General features: G+C 37.7%; 1 protein-coding gene across 6 annotated transcripts in view; it reads left to right on the top strand.

Annotated features, from left to right (window-relative positions):
- Positions 1 to 17,144, top strand: part of ZDHHC20 (zinc finger DHHC-type palmitoyltransferase 20) — a 74,975-nt gene extending 57,831 nt beyond the window's left edge. The window contains exons 8-14 of one of the 6 annotated variants that reach the window (XM_049778275.1): positions 1,429 to 1,464; positions 2,774 to 2,906; positions 4,444 to 4,570; positions 8,214 to 8,297; positions 9,625 to 9,740; positions 10,038 to 10,115; positions 13,574 to 17,144. In XM_049778275.1, coding sequence (XP_049634232.1) covers positions 1,429 to 1,464; positions 2,774 to 2,906; positions 4,444 to 4,570; positions 8,214 to 8,297; positions 9,625 to 9,740; positions 10,038 to 10,075 — 534 coding nt within the window. In that variant the 3' untranslated portion in view covers positions 10,076 to 10,115; positions 13,574 to 17,144. Of the gene's footprint in view, positions 1 to 1,428; positions 1,465 to 2,773; positions 2,907 to 4,443; positions 4,571 to 8,213; positions 8,298 to 9,248; positions 9,294 to 9,624; positions 9,743 to 10,037; positions 10,116 to 13,573 lie in introns of those variants that run through there. The other 5 variants (XM_049778276.1, XM_049778277.1, XM_049778279.1 and 2 more) reach the window with 5 other exon arrangements.
- The last annotated feature ends 4,413 nt before the right edge of the window (positions 17,145 to 21,557 follow it).

Raw genomic sequence — 21,557 nt, 5'->3', positions numbered from 1 at the left:
GTTTTGCTTACACAATTCTTTAGTTTTACTCTGATACTGAAATCTTTGGGGAAAAAAGTTTTTAAAAGAGTTTGGGGGCCAGAGCAATAGTACAGCAGATAGTGCATTTGCCTTGCATATAGTCAAGGCAGGTTTAATCCCTGGCATCTTATATGGTTGCTGGAGCCCACCAAGAATAATATTCTTAAGTCCAAAGCCAGGAATATGCGATGGCACTAGAGGAAAGGCATCTGCCTTGCAAGCGCTAGCCTAGGATGGACCGCGGTTTGATCCCCCTGTGTCCCATATGATCCCTCAAGCCAGAGGTGATTTCTGAGTGCATAGCCAGGAGTAACCTGACCTCAGTGTCAACAGGTGTGGCCCAAACAAAAAACAAAAAAAAGTAATTCTTGAGTGTTTGATGTACAGCATAGTGACTAGAGCTAATAAGATGTAAGGTCTCTAGAACAAATTTTAAAGGTCTCATCACATCAAAAGAAAGTATGTAATGGTGACACTGATGTTAGCATGTGCATATATGTACTGAATTATGTTGTACACTTGAAGCTAATATAACAGCACATATGTTGATTATATTTTAGTTTTCTTTAAAGAGTATTCAATGTAGAACTCAGGAGAAGGTACTGTTTGAGCAGACTTGAAGGGAACTTGTAGATAAGTATATATATTTTTCAGACAGAGGCATCATGTAAACTAGAGCAGAGACCATTGCTCTGAGCAGGAACATTTTTGCCGTATTGTGTGATAGCAAGGAGGTTCTTGTGGGTGCTGCTATAGGAGTGAAAAGAGAGGCTTAAGTGACTGCTTGGAGAGTGTCACTTGAACTCAGAAATAGGGAACAGAAAAATGATGTCATTTCATTGTACAGGTCCATATCATTGCTAAACTGAAACACCACTAGGTGTGTCCCCCCAAAAAAGGGGTGGGGATAAATGACAATGTCTTGCAGAATTTTTCAATAGCAAAGAAGGTCCTAAGAAAAGCCAGGTCTGTTTTTAAAATGAACTCTCTAGAAATGTTTTCTAGGGGCACACCCAGCAGTGCCCAAGGATTACTTCTGGCTCTAAACTCAGAAATTACTTGTGGCAGGCTTGAGGACCATATGGGATGCCTGGGTCAGCCACATTCAAAGCAAATACCCTTCTAGCTGTGCTGTCACTTTGGCACTCTCACTAGAAATGTTTATGAAGTGTTTGCTAAAGTAAAGTTGTTTCATATTCTTTTAAAAACTGGATTTTAAAAATGCATGTTCAATGTTCTGAAGGAGCCAAATGTTCTTACCTGTTTTCTCTTTTGTGTGTTTTGAGAAAATGTTGATCACCTTTAGAGAGCAACATGGGAAACATTTGTTTAAAAAAAAAAAAAAAAAGCTTAGTGTAATTTTGTATTAAAGTTGTTTTCTTAATACGTTGTCTCTATTTGCACAAGCTTTGCCGCAGGAAATCTACAGAAAATTGCCCCAAGGTAAAATACATTATTGACATGACATTCTTGTCATGGCTCTTTATAGCACTTATAGTGTATGTGTATAGTACTCATTTGCCTTTTCTGTGGAGAGATAGAAGAATTACTTGATATGTTTAAAAGACTTAAAGGTATGTGGTTACTCAAGGAAAGAGGAGAAAAGATAAACATCAGAATAATCTGACCCATTTATTTGCTAACTGAGTCAGTGATAAGCCCAGTATAGCTTTATTTTAAGCTGCTTCTACTGAGAAACAGATTTCTTTCTAGGTTAAGAACTTTCACTCAGTTAAAATGAACATAATAGGGACCAGAGAGATAGCATGAAGGTAATTGCCTTACATGCAGAAGGTCCCCTGAGCCTGCCAGGAGCAATTTCTGAGCATAGAGCCAAGAGGAACCCCTGAGCGCTGCCGTGTGTGAACCAAAAACCAAAACAAACCAAAAAAAAAAAAAGAACATAATAATAAGAATGGGTAATGGGTGGCTAAAAAGATAGTACAGAAGTAAGGTGCTTGCCTTGCATGTTTTACAACCCCAGTTCTATCCCCAGTACCACATGTTCCTAAGAACACTCCCACCATGTCCAGCCATAGCATCTCCTGAGAACTGCAAAATGTGGCCTTGGAAGTAATCACTGAGCAAGCTGAAAATCAGTAGGAGGGGCATTGAGTCTCCTGAGGCCTCCCCTACCAAAAAAGAAAAGAATGAGTGGCAGAAGCTGTGTTAGTCATTAAACCTTGTGGTAAATTTTTTTATCAGAATTGTTAGCTATACCTCAGAGTCTCTGCAGGAAAGGATCAATGACAAGGAAGGTAGGAATGGAAGCAGCTCAGGGCTTAGGCATATTTAGAGTCACGTTCCAAAGTCTATAGAAATACAAAAATAAACTAATCCACACGAGCTAGTAGTTAGTAGGACACATGAATAAATATGTTTCATTGTCTTTGCAGGGACACATGCCCTTTTTTGGAATTTACTGAGGGTTCAGCTTATTCCTTACACTGCTTAGGTATGACTCTTGAGGGTGCTCAGGAGACCACAGGTGGCACTGGATACCAATCATAGTCAACTCTATGCAAGGCAAGCTGTGTCTCTGGCCCCTTTATTGTCATTTTTAAGACCTTAAATACACGCAGACTACTTTGGTTCTATTTTTGAAATTTTCTTTTGGATATGTTCACTATTTTCCTCTTTGTAGTTGGCAGGTGTTTTAATAAAGTTTAATCTCTTTAGAAAAAAAAAAAACAGAAGTAAGAATATATTTAAAAGGTTGACTATTCATAAAATTCTTTTTTGCTATCCTCAGAACGAACTTACAGATACACGTGCCAAGTTCCATGTCCTTTTTCTTTTCTTTGTGTCTACGATGTTCTTCATCAGTGTCCTGTCACTTTTTAGTTACCACTGCTGGCTGGTCGGAAAAAATAAAACAACAATAGGTAAGAAAAACAAAGCAATTCATTACTTAGGGAAATGGCTAAAAATGAATATTAAATTTAGAAGACAGTTGTCAGTTGATAAAGTGCAAAGGCTGTGTTAGCTATGATAGGCACAATGAGTATTGAGGCTCACTATTTGGGTTTTGGGACACCCAGCTACACGCCAGGTTTATGCTTGGTTTAGCATTTAGGGATCACTCCTGACAGAGCTCAAGGGCTGAAAGCAGTGCTGGGATCAGGTTACATGCAAAGCAAGTGCGCTACCTGCTGTACTATCTCCCCAGTACAAGGCTTATTTTGAAAGCAGTTGAAGAATTGACATTGACTTTTTTCTTTTTTTGTCTTCTTTTGTTGTTTGTTTTCTGGGCCATACATGGAGGCATTCAGGGTTTACTCCTGGCTCTGTACTCAGAAATCATTCCTGTCAGGCTCAGGGACCATATGGGATGCTAGGGATCAAATCCATCTCAAGTTGGCTGAATGCAAGACAAACGCCATACTACTGTGCTCTGGCCCTGACTTAAACAAGCACTGACTGGATTTTTTACTTTTTTTTTTTTTTTTTTTTTGGTTTTTGGGCCACATCCGGCTGTGCTCAGGGGTTACCCCTGGCTGTCTGCTCAGAAATAGCTCCTGGCAGGCACATGGGACCTTATGGGACACCGGGACTCGAACCAACCACCTTAGGTCCTGGATCGGCTGCTTGCAAGGCAAACACCGCGGTGCTATCTCTCCGGGCCCGATTTTTTACATTTTAATAAATAAATTTTCTTTCCTGTGTTTGTATTGTATCTTTTTGATTCTCAGAGTGCAAAATAAAATTTTAAGTTTTTTAACTAAAACATGTTCATAAAATAGAATATATGTTTCCTGACCTCTAAACATTTATTTCCTCATCTGAGATGCAACGCACAAGGTCAGGCTCAAGCTTCCTCCATCTTTCATCTTCCACTGCCCTTTCTCCAGGACACACATGCTTCTATCACTTTGTGATTTTGATAGACTCCTTTAGACTGGTATCTTTTGTGGAAGTTTTACTTAATATATCTTTATGTCCCATTGTATACTCCAGTATATTTTTAGTAATATTAGTTTGCTTTTTAGCATCTTATTTATAAGACTGAAATATATATTTCAAGGGAATTGTTCCTTAACTTCAGACATTTATCTTTTTTGAAAACAATGTATTTTAATTCGTTGTGGGAGCAACTCTTGGTGGCAGTGCTCAGGGATGTGTGGTGAGGAGGTTGGGGGCCAAGGGACAAGGACAGGAGCAGGACATAATGTAGTGCCAGGGACTGAACTTGGAATCCCAAATGGTAGGTATGTGTTTTGCTTCTTGAGCAATATCCCCTGACCCCAAAGATGAAATAATATGAAAATATAATATTTAGTATAAATTATGTGTATAGTATTTAATAGCAAAAATATATAACAAGGCAGTGTTTTTATCCTTATTTTTTTTTGAAATCTTTACTTAATTTTGAAATCCATTAACTTTATATATTTCTTTGGGGGTGGGTAAAAATAAAAACAGAATCATTTCGAGCACCCACATTTTCATATGGACCTGATGGAAATGGTTTTTCCCTTGGATTCAACAAAAATTGGAGACAAGTCTTTGGTGATGAAAAGAAATATTGGCTGCTACCAGTATATTCAAGGTAATTTATAAAATGCAGATCTGCAAAATTATGAAATCTATAATAATCCCTGACTGGTTAAATGTATTAAGATTCAGAGAATATATTTTATGACATTCTTCTGAGTCTTGAGAAATAAAAACTCAAAATATCTTACTGCTCTATCATCATTATTATTATCATCATTATTAGAGGAAGTAAAGTTTGGTGAATAAAGTGAATGCCAATGTAGGTAATTTTTTTAATTTCATAAAAAAAATTAGAATTGGGGCCGGAGAGATAGCATGGAGGTAAGGCGTTTTCCTTGCATGCAGAAGGTCAATGGTTCAAATCCCGACATCCCATATGGTCCCCTGAGTCTGCCAGGAGCAATTTATGAGCATAGAGCCAGGAGTAACACCTGACCACTTCCGGGTGTAACCCAAAAAAAAAAAAAATCCTAAAATTTTTCTCATTGTTAGTATATATTCAAATATTCCATCATAGATTATGTATACTGCAACACATATAATAGTTGATTCTTTTTGTTTCATACCTGAACTTACTCAGGCGATATAATATAAGGGATAAAATCTGGGAATCCCACCTCCTTTGATCCTTAAAACTGGGTGATTTTCTCTATACAGAAAATTTAACATTAACATTAAATATTCTCCATTATCTTCTGATTTCCATTGTTTGTATTCAAGAAATTAATCTTTTACCTTTACACTGCTTCTAAGTTAATACTGTCCTCTTTGGTTACTGTTAAGGTTTTATCTTTGGCATGGCATTAAGCAGTTCGGTAATGTTTCTCTATGTAAGTTTTTTGTGTATTTATATCAAATCTGAACTTAAATCAAATTTGGAATTATTTTTTATTCATTATATTAAGTTGTCTATCTGCCTCTCCCAATCACTGTTCTCACTTGACCACTCACTGGCTCTTGGTACTTTTGGATATGTATAGCTCATTACCTCTAACCCTATTGTTTTTCTCTCTGTGCTTCACTTTGCATATTTTTTTGGCTGAGTCTTTTAATTCTTAGATTGTCCTTTCTGTGATATCTAATCTACTGATATGTTTATTGGTTGAATATTGCATTCCAGATACTGTATTTTTTAGCTTTAGACATTCACTTTGATTTTTGTCTTTTTATATTTCTCTTTTCATCATATATCTTTTTTGTTTCGTTTTGTTTTTTGTTTTTTTTTGGGTCACACCCAGCAGCGTTCAGGGGTTACTTCTGGCTCTACGCTCAGAAATCGCTCCTGGCAGGCTCGGGAGGCCATCTGGGATGCCGGGATTTGAACCACCATCCTTCTGTATGCAAGGCAAACCCTTACCTCCACACTCTCCGGCCCTCATTATTTATCTTTTTTAATTAGCAAACAATTACAATGACTTAAATTCTTCATCTCATATTTTTTTAAACATTTCTAATTATTTTTATACTTTTCTTTTTGAATCTAATTCATTGCTACTTTCATGGTTGTTTTATTAGCTAGTGAACATTTTGAATTGAGTATTTAGAATGTACTTACTTAAAACTTTTTTTAAGGGTTGAGTTTCTTTGGGCAGTCTTAGCTTTCCATTTAGGCCCTTTGAGGTATTAGTATTTAGAGGAGCCTTTTCTCTAGAGTAGGTTCAGCTTGCAGCTGAGATGAGAGCCTGCAGAAATTCTTGGTCTGGGTATGGAGGGAGATGCTCTTCTCCCATTAGCCCTATTTCTGACACTTGCTGTGGGAACTCTGGGGATTGCACAGAGTGAGCTTCCCAGTTGTTCTCTTTTCAGCTTTTTGTGTGCAGTTTAAGAGTCATCGAAGGGCTGGAGCAATAGCACAGTGGTAAGTTGTTTGCCTTGCATGCAGCCAACCCAGGACAGACCCGGTTCGATTCCCTGTGATGGTCCCCTGAGCCTGCCAGAAGTAACCCCTGAGCCCTGAAGGGTGTGACCAAAAAAAACCATATCATCAAAAAGGACTAAGGTGGGGCCGGAGAGATAGCACAGGAGCATTTGCCTTGCACGCAGCCAACCCTGGTTGGTTCAAATCCCAGTGTTCCATATGGTCCCCGGTGCCTGCCAGGAGCTATTTCTGAGCAGATAGCCAGGAGTAACCCCTGAGCACCACCGGGTGTGGCCCAAAATAAAAAAAAAAAAAAAAAAAAAAAAGGACTAAGGCAATAATTTGTTCAAATTTCTCTGCCTTTTCTCTTTACCCCTCTCTAATGGGTTTAAGTTATTTCAGCCACTCAGAACTTTTTTCTTTAATCCCCTCAATTCAGTAAACCTACCTTGCTTTGCTATTTATTTCCCTTCAGTGTTCTCAGCTACTAGAAGCAAGCTGAAACTCACTTTTCCTTAGGAGTTTTCTTTTTTTTTTCCAGAGATACTGTTTTTGAAAACAGTGTTTTATATACTTCTTAGTTTTCTGGTTGTTTACAGACAAGAAATCAACTTTACCAATTACTCCTTATTGGGTTGAAGTTCAACCATTTGAGGTGGAATCCATCTTGGATATCAAGAATGTTAATACATTTTGTTTTGTTTTGTTGCCACACTCTGCAGTCCTCAGGGCTTCCTCCTGGATTCACTCCTGGTGGGGCTCGATAAGATTATCTTACATATAGGTGCAGGAGATAAAACTTGGGTTGGGCATATGTGAGGCAAGTGCCCTACTCCTTTATTACCACTCACCTATTCTTAATTTTTGATGTTTTTATAATGTGAAAGTAAGATGTATCTACATTTTGGGGGGGATAGTAAAATTCTTGAAGGCAGAGATATTCTTCACTTTTATTCACTGCTTACCTTAGCACTTAAAATAGAGCCTAGGTCATTAGACATTTAATAAATATTTGTTTAATGACTGTTATTGAATGAATATACATATGGAACTTAAGTGCTGGTTTCAATTTTTTTGCGCCCCCACACCTGGTTTCAATTTTAGTCTTTAAGATGTAATTGTGGTAAATAAGGTCCATAAACCCAAATATTTGAATGCCTGTGTTCCATTTGGTTGTGAAGGCTTCATAAGCATGACCTTAATGTGGAGAACTTTTAATTTTGATTTTTTTTTTATTTGGTTTGGTTTTGCTTTGCTTTAAGGGCACACCCAGTTAAGCTCAGGACTTACCCCTAAGTCTGTGTTCACAGATCTCTTCTGGTGAGTTTGGGGGACCATATGGGGTACCAGGGATCCAAACCTGGTCAGCTGCGTGCAAGCCAGGTCCCCTATCCACTATCCTATCAATCCAGCCTGATTTTTTAATGTTATTTACAATTGGATTTTGTTTTTGTTTTGGGGGTTTATTTTTTTTATTTTGGGCCATAATTAGCAGCACTCAAGGGTTTACTCCTGACTCTGCACTCAAAAATTGTTCCTAGCAGACTTGAGGGACCATATGGGATACCAGGGATCAATTGTGGGTCCATCCTAGGTCAGCCACATGAAAAGCAAATGCCCCACTCCTGTGCTTTTGCTCCAGCACCTATAATTGTAGTTTTAAAGGATATTTCTTCAATACAGATTATAACCTAAATTTAAGTATTAGGAATTATTTTCTTAAATGTTAATTTATAGCAAATTCTTAATGTCATACTTTTGAAAATGTGTATTAAATTTGACCACTTTGATTTAATTTGCTGTGACTAAATTATTGCTAATATTTTTTCTTATATAGTTTGGGTGATGGTTGCAGTTTTCCAACTCGTCTTGTGGGGATGGATCCAGAACAAGCTATACACCAGAATGAATATGGCAGAAGGTGTGCTTCTCATTAAGTTTTCCAATAGTATTATAAAGCAAATTATGGATGTGTTATATCCCCCCACTCTTATAGATACATACAATAATATTTTAGTAAAGGAAAGAGAAATTCTATGTAAATGTTTTCAATTAAGGATTAATGTATGTTTCCATACAGGATGCTTTAGGATGACCATACTTTTTTATCCAACTCAGAATGCTTTCAGAGTAAGAAAAAAGTGCTTACTACTACTAATTGAACCCAAACAAACATATTTAGCTCAAAATGGCAAACTCAGAAGCATGGCTACCAAAATATGTTGAGTCTTCCTAGAAAATAGCTTATTATTTCAGGACTCTATTATTTTTGGCTTATATGTTACTTTCCCTCCCCCTTAAAAATTAGGCATAGATGTAGTCACCACTTTATTTTGATTAACATATTTTAAGAGCAGTGTGAAAATGAGGATTCAATACATATTTTTCTGATGCATCTTAGAAAATATTTTCTTGGTATTTGCATGGCAAGCACATACAAATTCAGAGAAATAATTTTAAATGAGATTTTGAAAGTAAAGATACTCTGTCAAAGTAAACAGTTAAAACAATATAAACATTTAATTGTAATGGAAGAAAGATTAAAATTTCAAAGCTGAATATTTATATCAGAAAAATATAGGCCTTGGAATCTAAAGCATAAGCTCTTAGGACCTGAGAGTATTTAGCACTTTGGAAAATGTTACAAGTCACTGAAATTATGAGAGCTCTATAAAATAAGATGAATCAAACTATCTCCAGGGTTATTGAGAAGTTTGAGATATACATTATACTAATGGTAACTGGCCCATAATAGACACAACAAATATTAGTTCCCTTTTCCCCCTTTTATTCCTTTGTTCCCTCCCTCCCTAGATCTTTTAGCTAGAAAAATAAGTCTACGCTAAATCACTAAATCATTTTTTCCCCTTAGATCTAAACTGCAGAGGTAAAAAGCAGAAAACTTGGGAAATGACAGGTAATTTTTTTGTCCTGGCCACAGACATAGATCCTCACCTGTCCTGTGCTACCATATGGCTCTTGATTAACATATGCTAGACATGTTTTGGACTGGCCTCAGAAGCTTTTTTCTTTGATCTAATTGTTTTTGTTGGCAGTGTGGAAGTATAGATTTGGGGGTCTAGAGAATTTTTTTAATGGGGGAGTGTTTGGGGCATACTTTTCTTTTGAAGATAGTTTATCAGTGTGCTAGATCTCATGAGTACCCTCATTTAGGAGAAGGATTACTAATTTTCTGCATAGAGTTTATACATTAGATGATTTACTAAATTATTTGCTACTCTTTTCAGTATTGTCTCAAATCAACCCTTTCCTATCAAACCACTTAGTGAATCAAAAAATCGATTGTTGGACAGTGAATCTCAATGGACAGAAAATGGAACTGAAGACTGCATTGTCAGATCAGGTAATTCTTGTAATCTACAAACATTACTTCATATCATTAAAATAAGAATCAACAGATTTGATAAATGTAGAAAAACGGAGATAATATAATTTTTAAAGTGTTAGATATCAAGCTTTTCAATAAAATATGGGTATTTTAGTGCTGGTGATTTTTTTTTTCACTTCTGGGTTTTAAAGATTAATGGTTGACATCATAAACATGTTTTGCTTACATACATTTTTTTTGATTATTAATTTACCATTTAATCAGGAATTTATACTTCTCTGTTTGTCATGTTATATAATTATGTGCTTGCAGGGACAAATAACCATGTTACAGTGGCAATAGAAAATTGAGTACCTCTTGTTCATAATTAACCATTTGAATTAAAGCAAGGTAAGACAGTATAAAGGTAATCTTTCACAAATAGTTTATTTGCATATTTCACAATCTCAAAGCACCTGTAATTTTTTTCTTTTTAGATCACACCCAGTGGTGCTCAGAGGTTACTCTCTTTTTTTTTTTTTCCCTTCGGGTCACACCCGGCAGCGCTCAGGGGTTACTCCTGGCTCTATGCTCAGAAATTGCCCCTGGCAGGCACAGGAGGACCATATGGGATGCCGGGATTCGAACCACCATCCTTCTGCATGAAAGGCAAATGCCTTACCTCCATGCTATCGCTCCAGCCCCTTAGAGGTTACTCTTGTCTCTGTACTCAGTCACTCCTGGCAGTGAATGGGGAACCATATAAGATGCCAGGGATTAAACCTGGATTGGCTGCTTGCAAGACAAGTGCCCTACCCTATCACTCTGGCCCTAGTAATTTTTTTTATCAATTATATGAGAAAAATTAGGGGCCAAGTGATAACAGAACAGGTAGGGCATTTTCCTTGCATGTGGCTAACGCAAGTTCAATTCCTGAAATCCCATATGATCCCTAAACCTGCCAGGAGTAGCCTTTAAATGCTGCTGGATATGACTCAAAAACCAAAAACCAAAAATACTTTTTTTTTTTTTTTTTTGGTTTTTGGGTCACACCCGGCAGTGCTCAGGGGTTATTCCTGGCTCCAGGCTCAGAAATTGCTCCTGGCAGGCACGGGGGACCATATGGGACGCCGGGATTCGAACCGATGACCTCCTGCATGAAAGGCAAACGCCTTACCTCCATGCTATCTCTCCGGCCCCCAAAAATACTTTTTAAAAGAAAAATTAGATAACTTAGAAAGCATTGGGTAATAATAGTTGCCTAAAGTTCACTTTTTACCACTTATAGCACAATCTCAATAAATATTTATTGGTAGATTAGTGAAGAAACAAAAAAAATTATGGTTGATATGCAGCAACAGCATATTTTATTATTATTCATTTCAGTTTTAAATAAAGGTAACTCAACGCTCTATTGAAGAAACTTGATTCCCCAAACCCTATCAGAAGTGTGTGTGGCTAAGATCCTAAGCCTTGAACCAACCCTGAGCACCTCCAAGTGTAAATCTCCACTCCCACAAAAAGAAGTTTGATTTGGAGAAGAATGACAAAGGTTGAATAAAAGACTTAAGAGAATAGTTGATTTTAGTTTGTAAAAGATAGAGCAAAAAGAACTATTTGCTAGTTTACCAAATACATTAATTCATTCTTTTTCTAAGTACCAAGAGACACTGACCTGAAGAAATTAAATAGCAAAACATTCTAGTATTTCATAAACTGTAGGATTAAAAAGGTAATGTTTCACTACAAAAACTGACCTGAAGGGCTTTTGTGAAACCCTCTCTCCTGAGGCTTAACTACAATAAGTCAGTACTAGGAGGAAACTCAGAGGGATCACAAATGCTCTGCATGCAGAAGACCCAGGTTTGATCCCTTGCACTTCAAGATCACCCAAGGAATGCCCTGAGTACAGGGGCTGAACCTGAAACCACTGAATTGGACCCCAGGAAAAGAAATTATATGTCTGTGTGTGAGTCAGGAACTAAGTTTATTGGTTCAAATGCATCTAATCTAATTAATCAAAAGCATTTAAAATCTGTTAGATTTTATAGTAAGCCTATGTGACATATTACCACAAATTTTGCAATTTAAAACAACACACATAGAGGACCAGCAGGTTGGGCATTTGCCTTTTACGCAGCCAACCTAGGTTTGATCCCCAGCACCACATTTGGTACTTTGTGCTCCACCAAAAGTGATCCCTGAGTGCAGAGTCAGGAATAAGCCCTGAGCACTGATGGGTGTGGCAAAAAAAAGAAAGAAAGAAACAAGATTAAGTAAATAAAACACACATCTCAAAAGATTCATTTGGGGGGGTGGGTTGCAAGTTTTTATTTGGAGCCTCGATTAAGGAATGAGTTGTTGGAAGCAGCTCGATGTTTTTTATTAGCAATCAGCTTCTTCACCACCCCCAAAATAAAAATCAACATTGAGGTGCCTGAATTTACAATATACCCACCATAAGAGAGCCTGTGTCCCTCCTTCCTCCAATATTTATCAAGAAGGGATGGACACACACACACACACACACACACAAAATAAAAATCAACATTGGGGTGCCTCACACACACACACACACACACACACACAGTTTCTGATCTAGTATTTCAAGGAGGGACGGACGGACACACACACTCATTGTTTCTGATCATGGAGCCAGGAGTAAGCCCTGTTCACACACACACACACACACACACACACACACACACATATTCAGTTTCTGATCATGGAGCCAGGAGTAAGCCCTGTTGGGTTGCCCCCACTAAAAGCAGTTGGAACCCATGATGAAATGTAGAGTCAATATCTGGTGGAGGGACTGGAGAGATAGCATGGAGGTAAGGCATTTGCCTTTCATGCAGAAGGTCGGTGGTTCGAATCCTGGCATCCCATATGGTCCCCTGAGCCTGCCAGGAGCGATTTCTGAGCATAGAGCCAGGAATAACCCCTGAGCGCTACAGGGTGTGACCCAAAAGCCAAAACAAATATCTGATGGAGCAGGACCTGAAGACAAGCCACAAGAGTCATGTGTAGTGAAAATGAGCTACACTCATGGTTACTAAGAAATGTAAGAAAGGAAATGGTCTTCACACAGGTTTCTCAGACCTGGTTCTGTTATTTTCTCTTTATGAATAGACTAATAGGTCATGCTGTTGCCTGAGAAATCTATTGCTGTAACTGAGCACTTCCCCCAGGCCCTCTAGCCAGCTTAGAAAGGCCTGGATAGAATGTCTCCTCAGATTAGGTCCCAGGTTGGGAGGTCCAGAGAGCTAGAAGACTGCCTTTTCAGAGATCTATAAATGAGATGGGTCAGAGATGTAGCTCAGGGGACAGAACTATCTGCTATGCATAAGACTCTGGGCAGGAAACTGGTCCTCTGGTTTCACTCACTGTACTTCCAGATGTGGTCCTGAGAGTAATAGCAAGCAAATAAGTAAATAACCAATTATTATAAAATTGTACTATAACGCCGGAATGATAGCGCAGTGGTAGGGCATTTGCTATGCACACAACCAATCCAGGATTGATGGTGGTTCGAATCCCAACATCCCATATGGTCCGTCTGTGTTCCCCCAACCCACCCCTGTGCCTGCCAGGAGCAATTTCTGAGTGCAGAGCCAGTAGTAACCCCTGAGCACTGCTGGTGTGACCCAAAAACAAAACAAAAAAAAAATTGTAATTATAAAATTGTTTCAGGGAAGGAAAGTAATGATAATTGGTTTTCACTACTTAGAAAGATCCTTATTATTACTAGTATTAAAGTATATCTTAGCATATTAGCCCAATTTATGCATTAACCCCCAAAACCAATTAATAACTTATTTTCAGAAATCTGAAGCAAGTTTTAACCAGTAAATCATTTGTTTTTATAGGTGTATAAGAACATCATGAATTGATATTTTCAGTTTCATCCACAAGAAAATTCATGGGATGAAGTATAATAGAAGATGTATTTTTTTTTTAAAAAGGAAGCCTTTGTACAGATTGCTGAACACACAGACTATTCCAGAGCAGCAAGAATGCCTTAATCTTAATGCCTATTTGTGCAACACTGATTTGAAAGTTATAAAAGTGACTATTTTATTTTGGAAATAACAGTCTGTTATGAGATGCTGTGAGTTATCAAATCAAATGTTAACATAGCATATGTATTTTTTGATACAGGAATTGCATTATTAAAATTGTTTCTTATTCATACAGACATTCACTCCAGAAATACAAGCTAAAGTCTTGTCAGATGTGAAGTGTATCTAGGACAGTAGAAGGACTGAGAGTGAATAATAATATGCAATTAAGTTGCTTGTACTGTGTATGAGGCAAAAATATTTGTTTTTTTAATTGGGTTATTGCTACTTTTTAATTACTGTTTTCTACTTGTCAGCATTTTTAATGAATTTTTTATTGTTAGCTAAAAATAACACTCAGAAGGATTCAGATATCAAAATAATTTAAGGCATGGGACACTTGAATAATGCATTGAAATCTAAACTTTAAGCATTAATATACCACATAATTTGATATTTTGCCCAAGACTAAAGGAAGTAATAGCCAGTGTAAAGAATATTTTTTGGGCTAGAGCAATATAGTTCAGTGGGTAGGGCATTTGCTTTGCACATGGCTGACTGAAATTGGATCCCTAGCATCCTGTATGCGCCTGAGCACCATCAGGAGTAATTCCTGAGTATAAGCCAGGAAGAACCCTGAGTATTATCTAAAACACTACTGTTACCCTAAAACAAATAAATAGCTTTGATTTTCTCTGCTATTGAATAACTATTTGTTGAGCTTTTGAGCTGTTATAAACTATTTTCAGGGGCCAGAGCAATAGTACAGCAGTAGGGTGCTTGCCTTCACACAGCCAACCTATGTTCAATCCCTGTTATCCCATATGGTCCCCAAGCACCACCACGAGTACTTCCTGAGAGAAGAGTAACCATTAAGAATCATTGGATATGACCCAAAAAACAAACAAAAAGAGTTTTCAGTCCTGGCAATATATTCAGTGGCAGAGTATCTATCTTGCATGTATGAAGCACTAGGTTGCCTTTCCTCCCAAAATATTTTTTTCTTTAGTCCTGAAGTATGTCAAGTTGCAACTCACTGTTGGGTTTGCTTTCAAATACCAATTTAAGTATTGACTAAGAATTACTTGGGAACTTTTTATAATAACAGCTTTAAAAATTCATAGCTTTTGTTCTTAAATACAAAAATTTGTAAAATGTTAAATATAACTTTGGGGGGACTTAAGGTTTGCTTTTGTTTTGTTTTTCTTTATTGTTATTGTTGTCGGTTTATTTTTTGAGCCACATTGGATGGCACTCAGCAGTCTGCCCATGTGATGCCAGTAGTAACCTCAGGCCTTCTTCATAAAAAACATGTACTCTAAAACAGCAAGGACCCTTTCCTGCTTAGACAAGTAACTATCTTCCATTTCCTTTTGAAATCCTGAAGGTAACAAGAATGGTTGCATTCATTTATTTTTAAGAAGAATACTGTATGATTGATAAGGCAGAAATGTTTGTTACTACTTATTTCTCTTCATTTAAACACAAAATTATTGCTTCCAGTAGTACAGAGATACATCTAACCAGCATTAGATCAATAATTATAACTTACCATCTAATTCCAATATAAAGGGATATGGTATTAGAAATGAGTTGGTTAACCTGTAACTTTGTGTTTTCCTAATTTTTCACAATAACTTTCATCTTAAACTAGGGACATAGATAACTCAGTGGACTGGAGCATGTTTTTTCTATGTAGGACCCCAGTTTGACTCACCCAGTGACTTCATGATACCTCAGTACCCAGCAACCCAAATACCAAGCCAGGAGTAGTTCCCAAAATAAAGAACTGTGGTCTTCATTCACCCAGCAAACATTTTGGAATCATTTTTCATGCTAGGAATAGCTTTGAACTTTGCCATGTATTATAAATTAGTAAGCAGCTATGCCAGGAGTACAACTCCTAGCATTTGTTAATTTTATTGTTTATTCTAATATTCAGTTTTACACAGAAGTAACTTTTTCCCTTTGAACCAGAACAATCAACCAAAAGAAAAGATCCTTTGGAATACTGTATTATGAATTCTTAACCTTTTAACTGTAGTCTTAAAAGTATCAATTCTAGAAAACAAGTGTAAGGTAAGCAGTGTCACTTAACCATTCTTAAGAATCACTTCATCTTGTATTACAAAGAAACAGTAAACACTGAAGCTTCCTTAATCTCAGAAGTGTTCTCCTTACTATGAGCTTTTGTACTCATAATTACCACCTAAGGAAACATAAATTCACCCCTTTAATTCAAGAATTATTATGGAATCATAGTCTTTCCCCTTCCATATTTTTTATTTTTGTTACAGCAAAACAAGCACCTTTCAGAAACTTTATTTAAAGCCTTTTAGTTACTTCTGTGTAGATTATAGCCAACATTTTGCCACATTCTAAACAATGTTAGTCTGTGTTTATTCATGTATGTGAATGACTTTTTATCAAGGTCATATAAGTGGTATAAGAAACAGGAAGGCTGCCGCCTTTCTGTTATTTGGTATGGCTTGCACTTTGGGGTGTAAAGGATAAAATGAAACTCTCTCAATTTATGAGAACTCTTTGGTCCTTCAAATACTTGAACAGTCATGATGATAAGCAAAGGAAATGAAGTTGAACTTCAGGTCTTAAGACTACCATTAAACAAACTAGAAAGTCAGTTTTACCTGTATACAAATTTAGTTGAATATTTAATACCTGACACATACGAATTTTTAATACCTGACATAGGTATCACTATACTAAACCAAAGAGCAGCTGCAGTTAGTAGTTAGTAAGCATAAACATGTTTACAAAGTTTAATTTCATTTTACATATGGATGCTTTTTTTTAAAAAAAAAAAAAAAAAACCTTTTTACAGGGGTCAGGGATGTGACTCAGGTAGAGTGTCTACTTTGCATGTATGGGTTTGATCCCCACCACTGCAAATGAAATATTTTTACATGTTTAGTGCTTATAATCCAATGTTACCTAAGCAAATTTAACTTTAAGACTAGTTTAAATCAGATATGGAATGTTTACTTGAATTTCATTTCTATTGAAAAGAAAAATTTTATTGTGTTTACAAGATTGTTTGAAAGTTGTCAAATGTGATTCCATTCACTTATCTTTAAAGCAAATGTCTATTAAGAGCTTAGTGTTAAGATCTGCATATTTGGGAACTAAAGAGCCAGTAACTTACCAATATGTTTCACTGACCTTTTGTTCTAAGACTAGTACTGCTATCAGTTAAAGTATTTTTAATGAATCTAGTAAAAAGTTACAATATTTTTGCATTTAGCCAAAATAAACATATCTAATCTGATACTGGTAATAATATACATTTTAAATCCATGTGTCTAATCAGATCTAAACTGTATTTTCCAATTTGAATAAAAATGCAACGTAGATTCAGAAAGCTCCATGTTTTTCTGGTGACTTTGGTTTATATTATTTTGTTGGGCTCATAAAGAAGCAAGGAAATGTAGTTGTATTAAAAGATTAAGAAATTAAGCTGGAGCATAGTGGGTAGGGAGCTTGTCTTGCACATTCATTCTGGATCTGATTCCCCATCATTCCTTATGGTCCCCAGCCAGAAGTGATTTCTGAGTGCAGAGCCAGGAGTAACCCTGAGCAGATGTGGCCAAAAAAGAGCTATTAATAAAGTTTATTATATTTGTACATGATTTTAGATTATGCAGATGAGTTCATTAAAATAAAATGCAGATCCAATTTTTAAATAATCTATATGTTTTTATACAGAGTTGAAATGCTGTTTACTTTGGTTATCTTATAAAGTCCCATGAGTCTTATATTTGTTTCTCACAAGTGTAATAATCCTGGACCATGACTTAATGTTAATTATTTGCTTTGTCTTTGATGACCTACCCTTCATTAACGTGAAGAATGAACATTTTCTAACTTTTTCAAAAGTTACAATGATTTGCTTTATTAATAAATTTAAAAATTCTTATTTGTATAGTTTTTGTTGTTATTTGCCAAATGAAATTATCTTGGTTATCTTGAAGCTCTAGTAGAAATAGCTTAGTTAGGGGCTAGGAAGATAATACAACAGGTGAAGCACTTGAACTTGGGTTCAATCTCTGGCATACCATATGCTCCCCCACCGTAGAATCAATAGTAACTTGAGTATCACCAGGTGTAGCCCCAAATCCAAAAGATTAAATAGTTCAGTTAGAAGCTAGAAAGATAGTTCAAGGGGCTAAACACATATGTTTTTGGGGTTTTTGGTTTTGTTTTGGGGCCACACCCTGTGACGCTCAGGGGTTACTCCTGGCTATCCTTTATTTGCAGTAAGTCCTGGTTCAGTCCCCAGCATCACACACTCCCCACACAAAAAATAGTTCAGTTTATAGGGGATCGGCCAAGTGCAAGGCAAACGCCCTACTAAACACATGCTTTATTTGTAGGAAGTTCTGGTTCAGTCCCCAGCATCACACGCTCCCCACACAAAAACTAGTTCAGTTTATGGGGCCGGAGCAGTAGCGCAGCGGTAGGGCGCTTGCCTTGCATGTGGCTGACCCAGGACAGACCTCGGTTGGATCCCCAACATCCCATATGGTCCCCCAAGCTATTTCTGAGTTCATAGCTAGGAGTAACCCTTGAGCGTCACCAAGTGTGGCCCCCAAACCCCCCCAATAGTTCAGTTTACTAACTGTGAACTCAATGGGCTTGAACACATGCTTTGCCTTAGACCCCCAAGCACTGAGTCAAGAATAGCCCCCTAGGCCGGAGAGATAGCATGGAGGTAAGGCATTTGCCTTTCATGCAGGAGGTCATCGGTTCGAATCCCAGCGCCCCATATGGTCCCCCGTGCCTGCCAGGAGCAATTTCTGAGCCTGGAGCCAGGAATAACCCCTGAGCACTGCCGGGTGTGACCCAAAAAAACCACAAAAAAAAAAAAAAAAAAAAAGAATAGCCCCCTAAGCACCAACATGTAGCCCCCCCTCTTTAAAATATAGATAAGGAATTTTAATGAGCCCTTTGGGATAACCACATCTAGAACAAGTATAACTGGAGTACAGCAACACTATCATTCACTTAGGATAGGGGGATAGATAGCTCTTTTCAAAAAGGACCAACCTAGATTTTGAAGCCATTCTACTTTCATGTCACTAAAAGTTGTTGAATTGTGGTTGCCAAATGACAACAGATTTTATCTTGTATAGAGTTCTTTGATGGTATTTTTACTCCAGCTTCTTTCTGGTTGTTATGAGGGATTTAAATGGAGCATGGAGGAGGGAAAGAAAGGGAAGCTGTGGGAAACTGCTCTATGAAGTACAATGGACTATCTCCAGTAATAAACTGAAGGACCATGAGACAAACAGAAGGGCCTTGAAGCTCTAACCCAAATTTCCTTCAACTTAAAAACTTCTTAATATAGGAATATGGGGCCGGCGAGGTGGCACTAGAGGTAAGGTGTCTGCCTTGCGGTTTGGGGGGTTTGGTCCCCCCAAGCCAGAGGCAATTTCTGAGCGCTTAGCCAGGAGTAACCCCTGAGCATCAAACGGGTGTGGCCCGAAAAAAAAAATAATAATAATAATAATATAGGAATATATGAGCAAGAATAACTCCAAAGAGCCTGTCTCGTACTTGGCTAAGACCCAGCAGTTAACATAGGGAGAAAGAGGAAAACATCAGGCTCCCATCTTTGTTGGATGCTCTTTCCTCAAGGATGCCCACTTGGACACTCCACCATCAGAATGGACTTTCACTTGTACCCAGACCACCAACCATTGTCTACTGTTTATAACCAAGACTCCTAAATTTCTTTCCTTTGGGAAAACTAGAACAGAGATTCAGCAAAGAGCCCATCCTGCACCCTTTCTTGATAACACAAAGGAGAACAGTTTGCTCTTTCAGTTCATTTGATTATATAATAGAGGACCTGATGGTGACGCTTTCTAGCTCTTTCGCTAGTAGAACTGAAACTGCCCCCCAATGAACTAAGAGGAACTGGAGTGATAGTACAGTGTGTAGAACCCTTACCTTTGCAGCCAACCCAGGTTGATCCCCAGTATCCCATAAAGTCCCCAAACCTCGTCAGGAGTGCAGAGCCAGGAGAGAGCCTTAAACACCAGGGTGATTCCCTGGGTTCACAAACCAAAAAAAATTTTTAAGGAACAAGGCTCATTGGCTTAGTGTTAGATTTACCGTATATGCTCGAGTATAAGCCGAGTTTTTCCGGCACAAAATTTGTGCTGAAGACCCGGAACTTGGCTTATACTCTGGTCATACGGGTTATTTGATTTGGTGAGCACACACTGAATCAAATACACATAGTCTCCAGTTGTCTTCTGCTCTGTGCTGGACGGGGCAATGCTTCGGCTTAGTCCACAAGTCACAGCTGAGCTGAAGAGGTAGGTGGCTGAACTGAACTTGAACTGGATGCCACTGAACTATTTAACCCACAATAATCTGTGCTTTGGATGAGACTGACAGCAGGGATGATATCTGCGAACACAGCGATGATGACGATGTCTATGCTGATCCCCACATCAGATACAGCTGAAGCTCTGTTTGGACATACAGATGAGGAGGAGGAGGAGGAATCCAGTTTTAAAGGATTTTAACCTTTGTGATTTACCTTGATTACAGTTAAGCTACAGTTTTCTGCACTTTAAACGTTTAAGGTTACTGTTGCTAGTTTAGTTTTTCTTTAGCAATAAATATTGAAAAACATTTAACCTACTGGTTCTTCAATTACTGTAATTGTTTGGGGTATATATTTTCATTTTTGATATTTACCAGTGGCTTATACTCCAGTCACTAAGTTTTCTGTTTTTTAGGGTAAAATTAAGAGGGTTGGCTTATACTTGGGTTGGCTTATACTCGAGTGTATAGGGTAAATAATAACCTTTGGGTTGAAAAAATGGTTCAAGGGCTAGAGCACTGCCAAGTGAAATCAAAACCAAAACTTTAGTGGTTGTCACACTCCTATAGGAACTACAAAACATGTAAATTGATTTTTGGGAAGAAAGTAGAAGCAAAATGAGCCATCTATACATACAAAAACACGCATGCACATTCATACACATTATACATATTCACTCCACACCCTTGACCCTGCTTCTAAGACTTCCCAAAGAACAAAATGGGTTTTTCTGGGGTTTTTTGTTTTTTGTTTTTTTTGTTTTTGTTTTTGGGTCACACCAGGCAGTGCTCGGGGCTTACTCCTGGCTCTTCGCTCAGAAATCGCTCCTGGCAGGCTCAGGGGACCGAACCTGAGCCGCGATTTGAACCACCATCTTTCTGCATGCAAGGCAATCGCCCTACCTCAATGCTATCACTCCGGCCCAACATTTCATAACTTCTTTAAAAATTTATCCTAGTACTTACATTGTAGAAAATTAAGGTGAGTAAAGGCAATTTTTAAAATCCTAAAATAAAAAAAGCCCTACCTCAAAGATAAGCAGCCCAAAAGATGATCTCAGGGCTAGGGATTCAATTTTATTTCTACATAACTTGAAACAATTTTTTTAAACATATGCTTTTTCATGATCAAAACAACTGAGATTTCTCATCATTCCAATCAATTTTTCTTTTTTGTTGAGCTTTGTTTTGTTTTTCCTTGGTTTTTGGGTCACACCCAGCTGCACTCAGGGGTTACCTCTGGCTCAACGCTCAGAAATTGCTCCTGGCAGGCATGGGGAACCATATGTGATGCCAGGATTTGAACCAAACGTCAGTCCTGGTGCAAGGCTAATGCCCTACCGCTGTGCCATCTCTCTGGCCCCTTGTTTCATTTTAAGTTTATTTATTGGTTTTGAGGCCATACCTGGCTCTATGCTCAGAAATCGTTCCTGGCAGG

This window comes from Suncus etruscus, chromosome 8 (assembly GCF_024139225.1).
Source record: "Suncus etruscus isolate mSunEtr1 chromosome 8, mSunEtr1.pri.cur, whole genome shotgun sequence".
NCBI classification, from domain to species: domain Eukaryota; kingdom Metazoa; phylum Chordata; class Mammalia; order Eulipotyphla; family Soricidae; genus Suncus; species Suncus etruscus.
The sequence above is the reverse complement of the archived record's forward strand: the minus strand, read 5'-3'. Positions and strand labels throughout refer to the sequence as shown.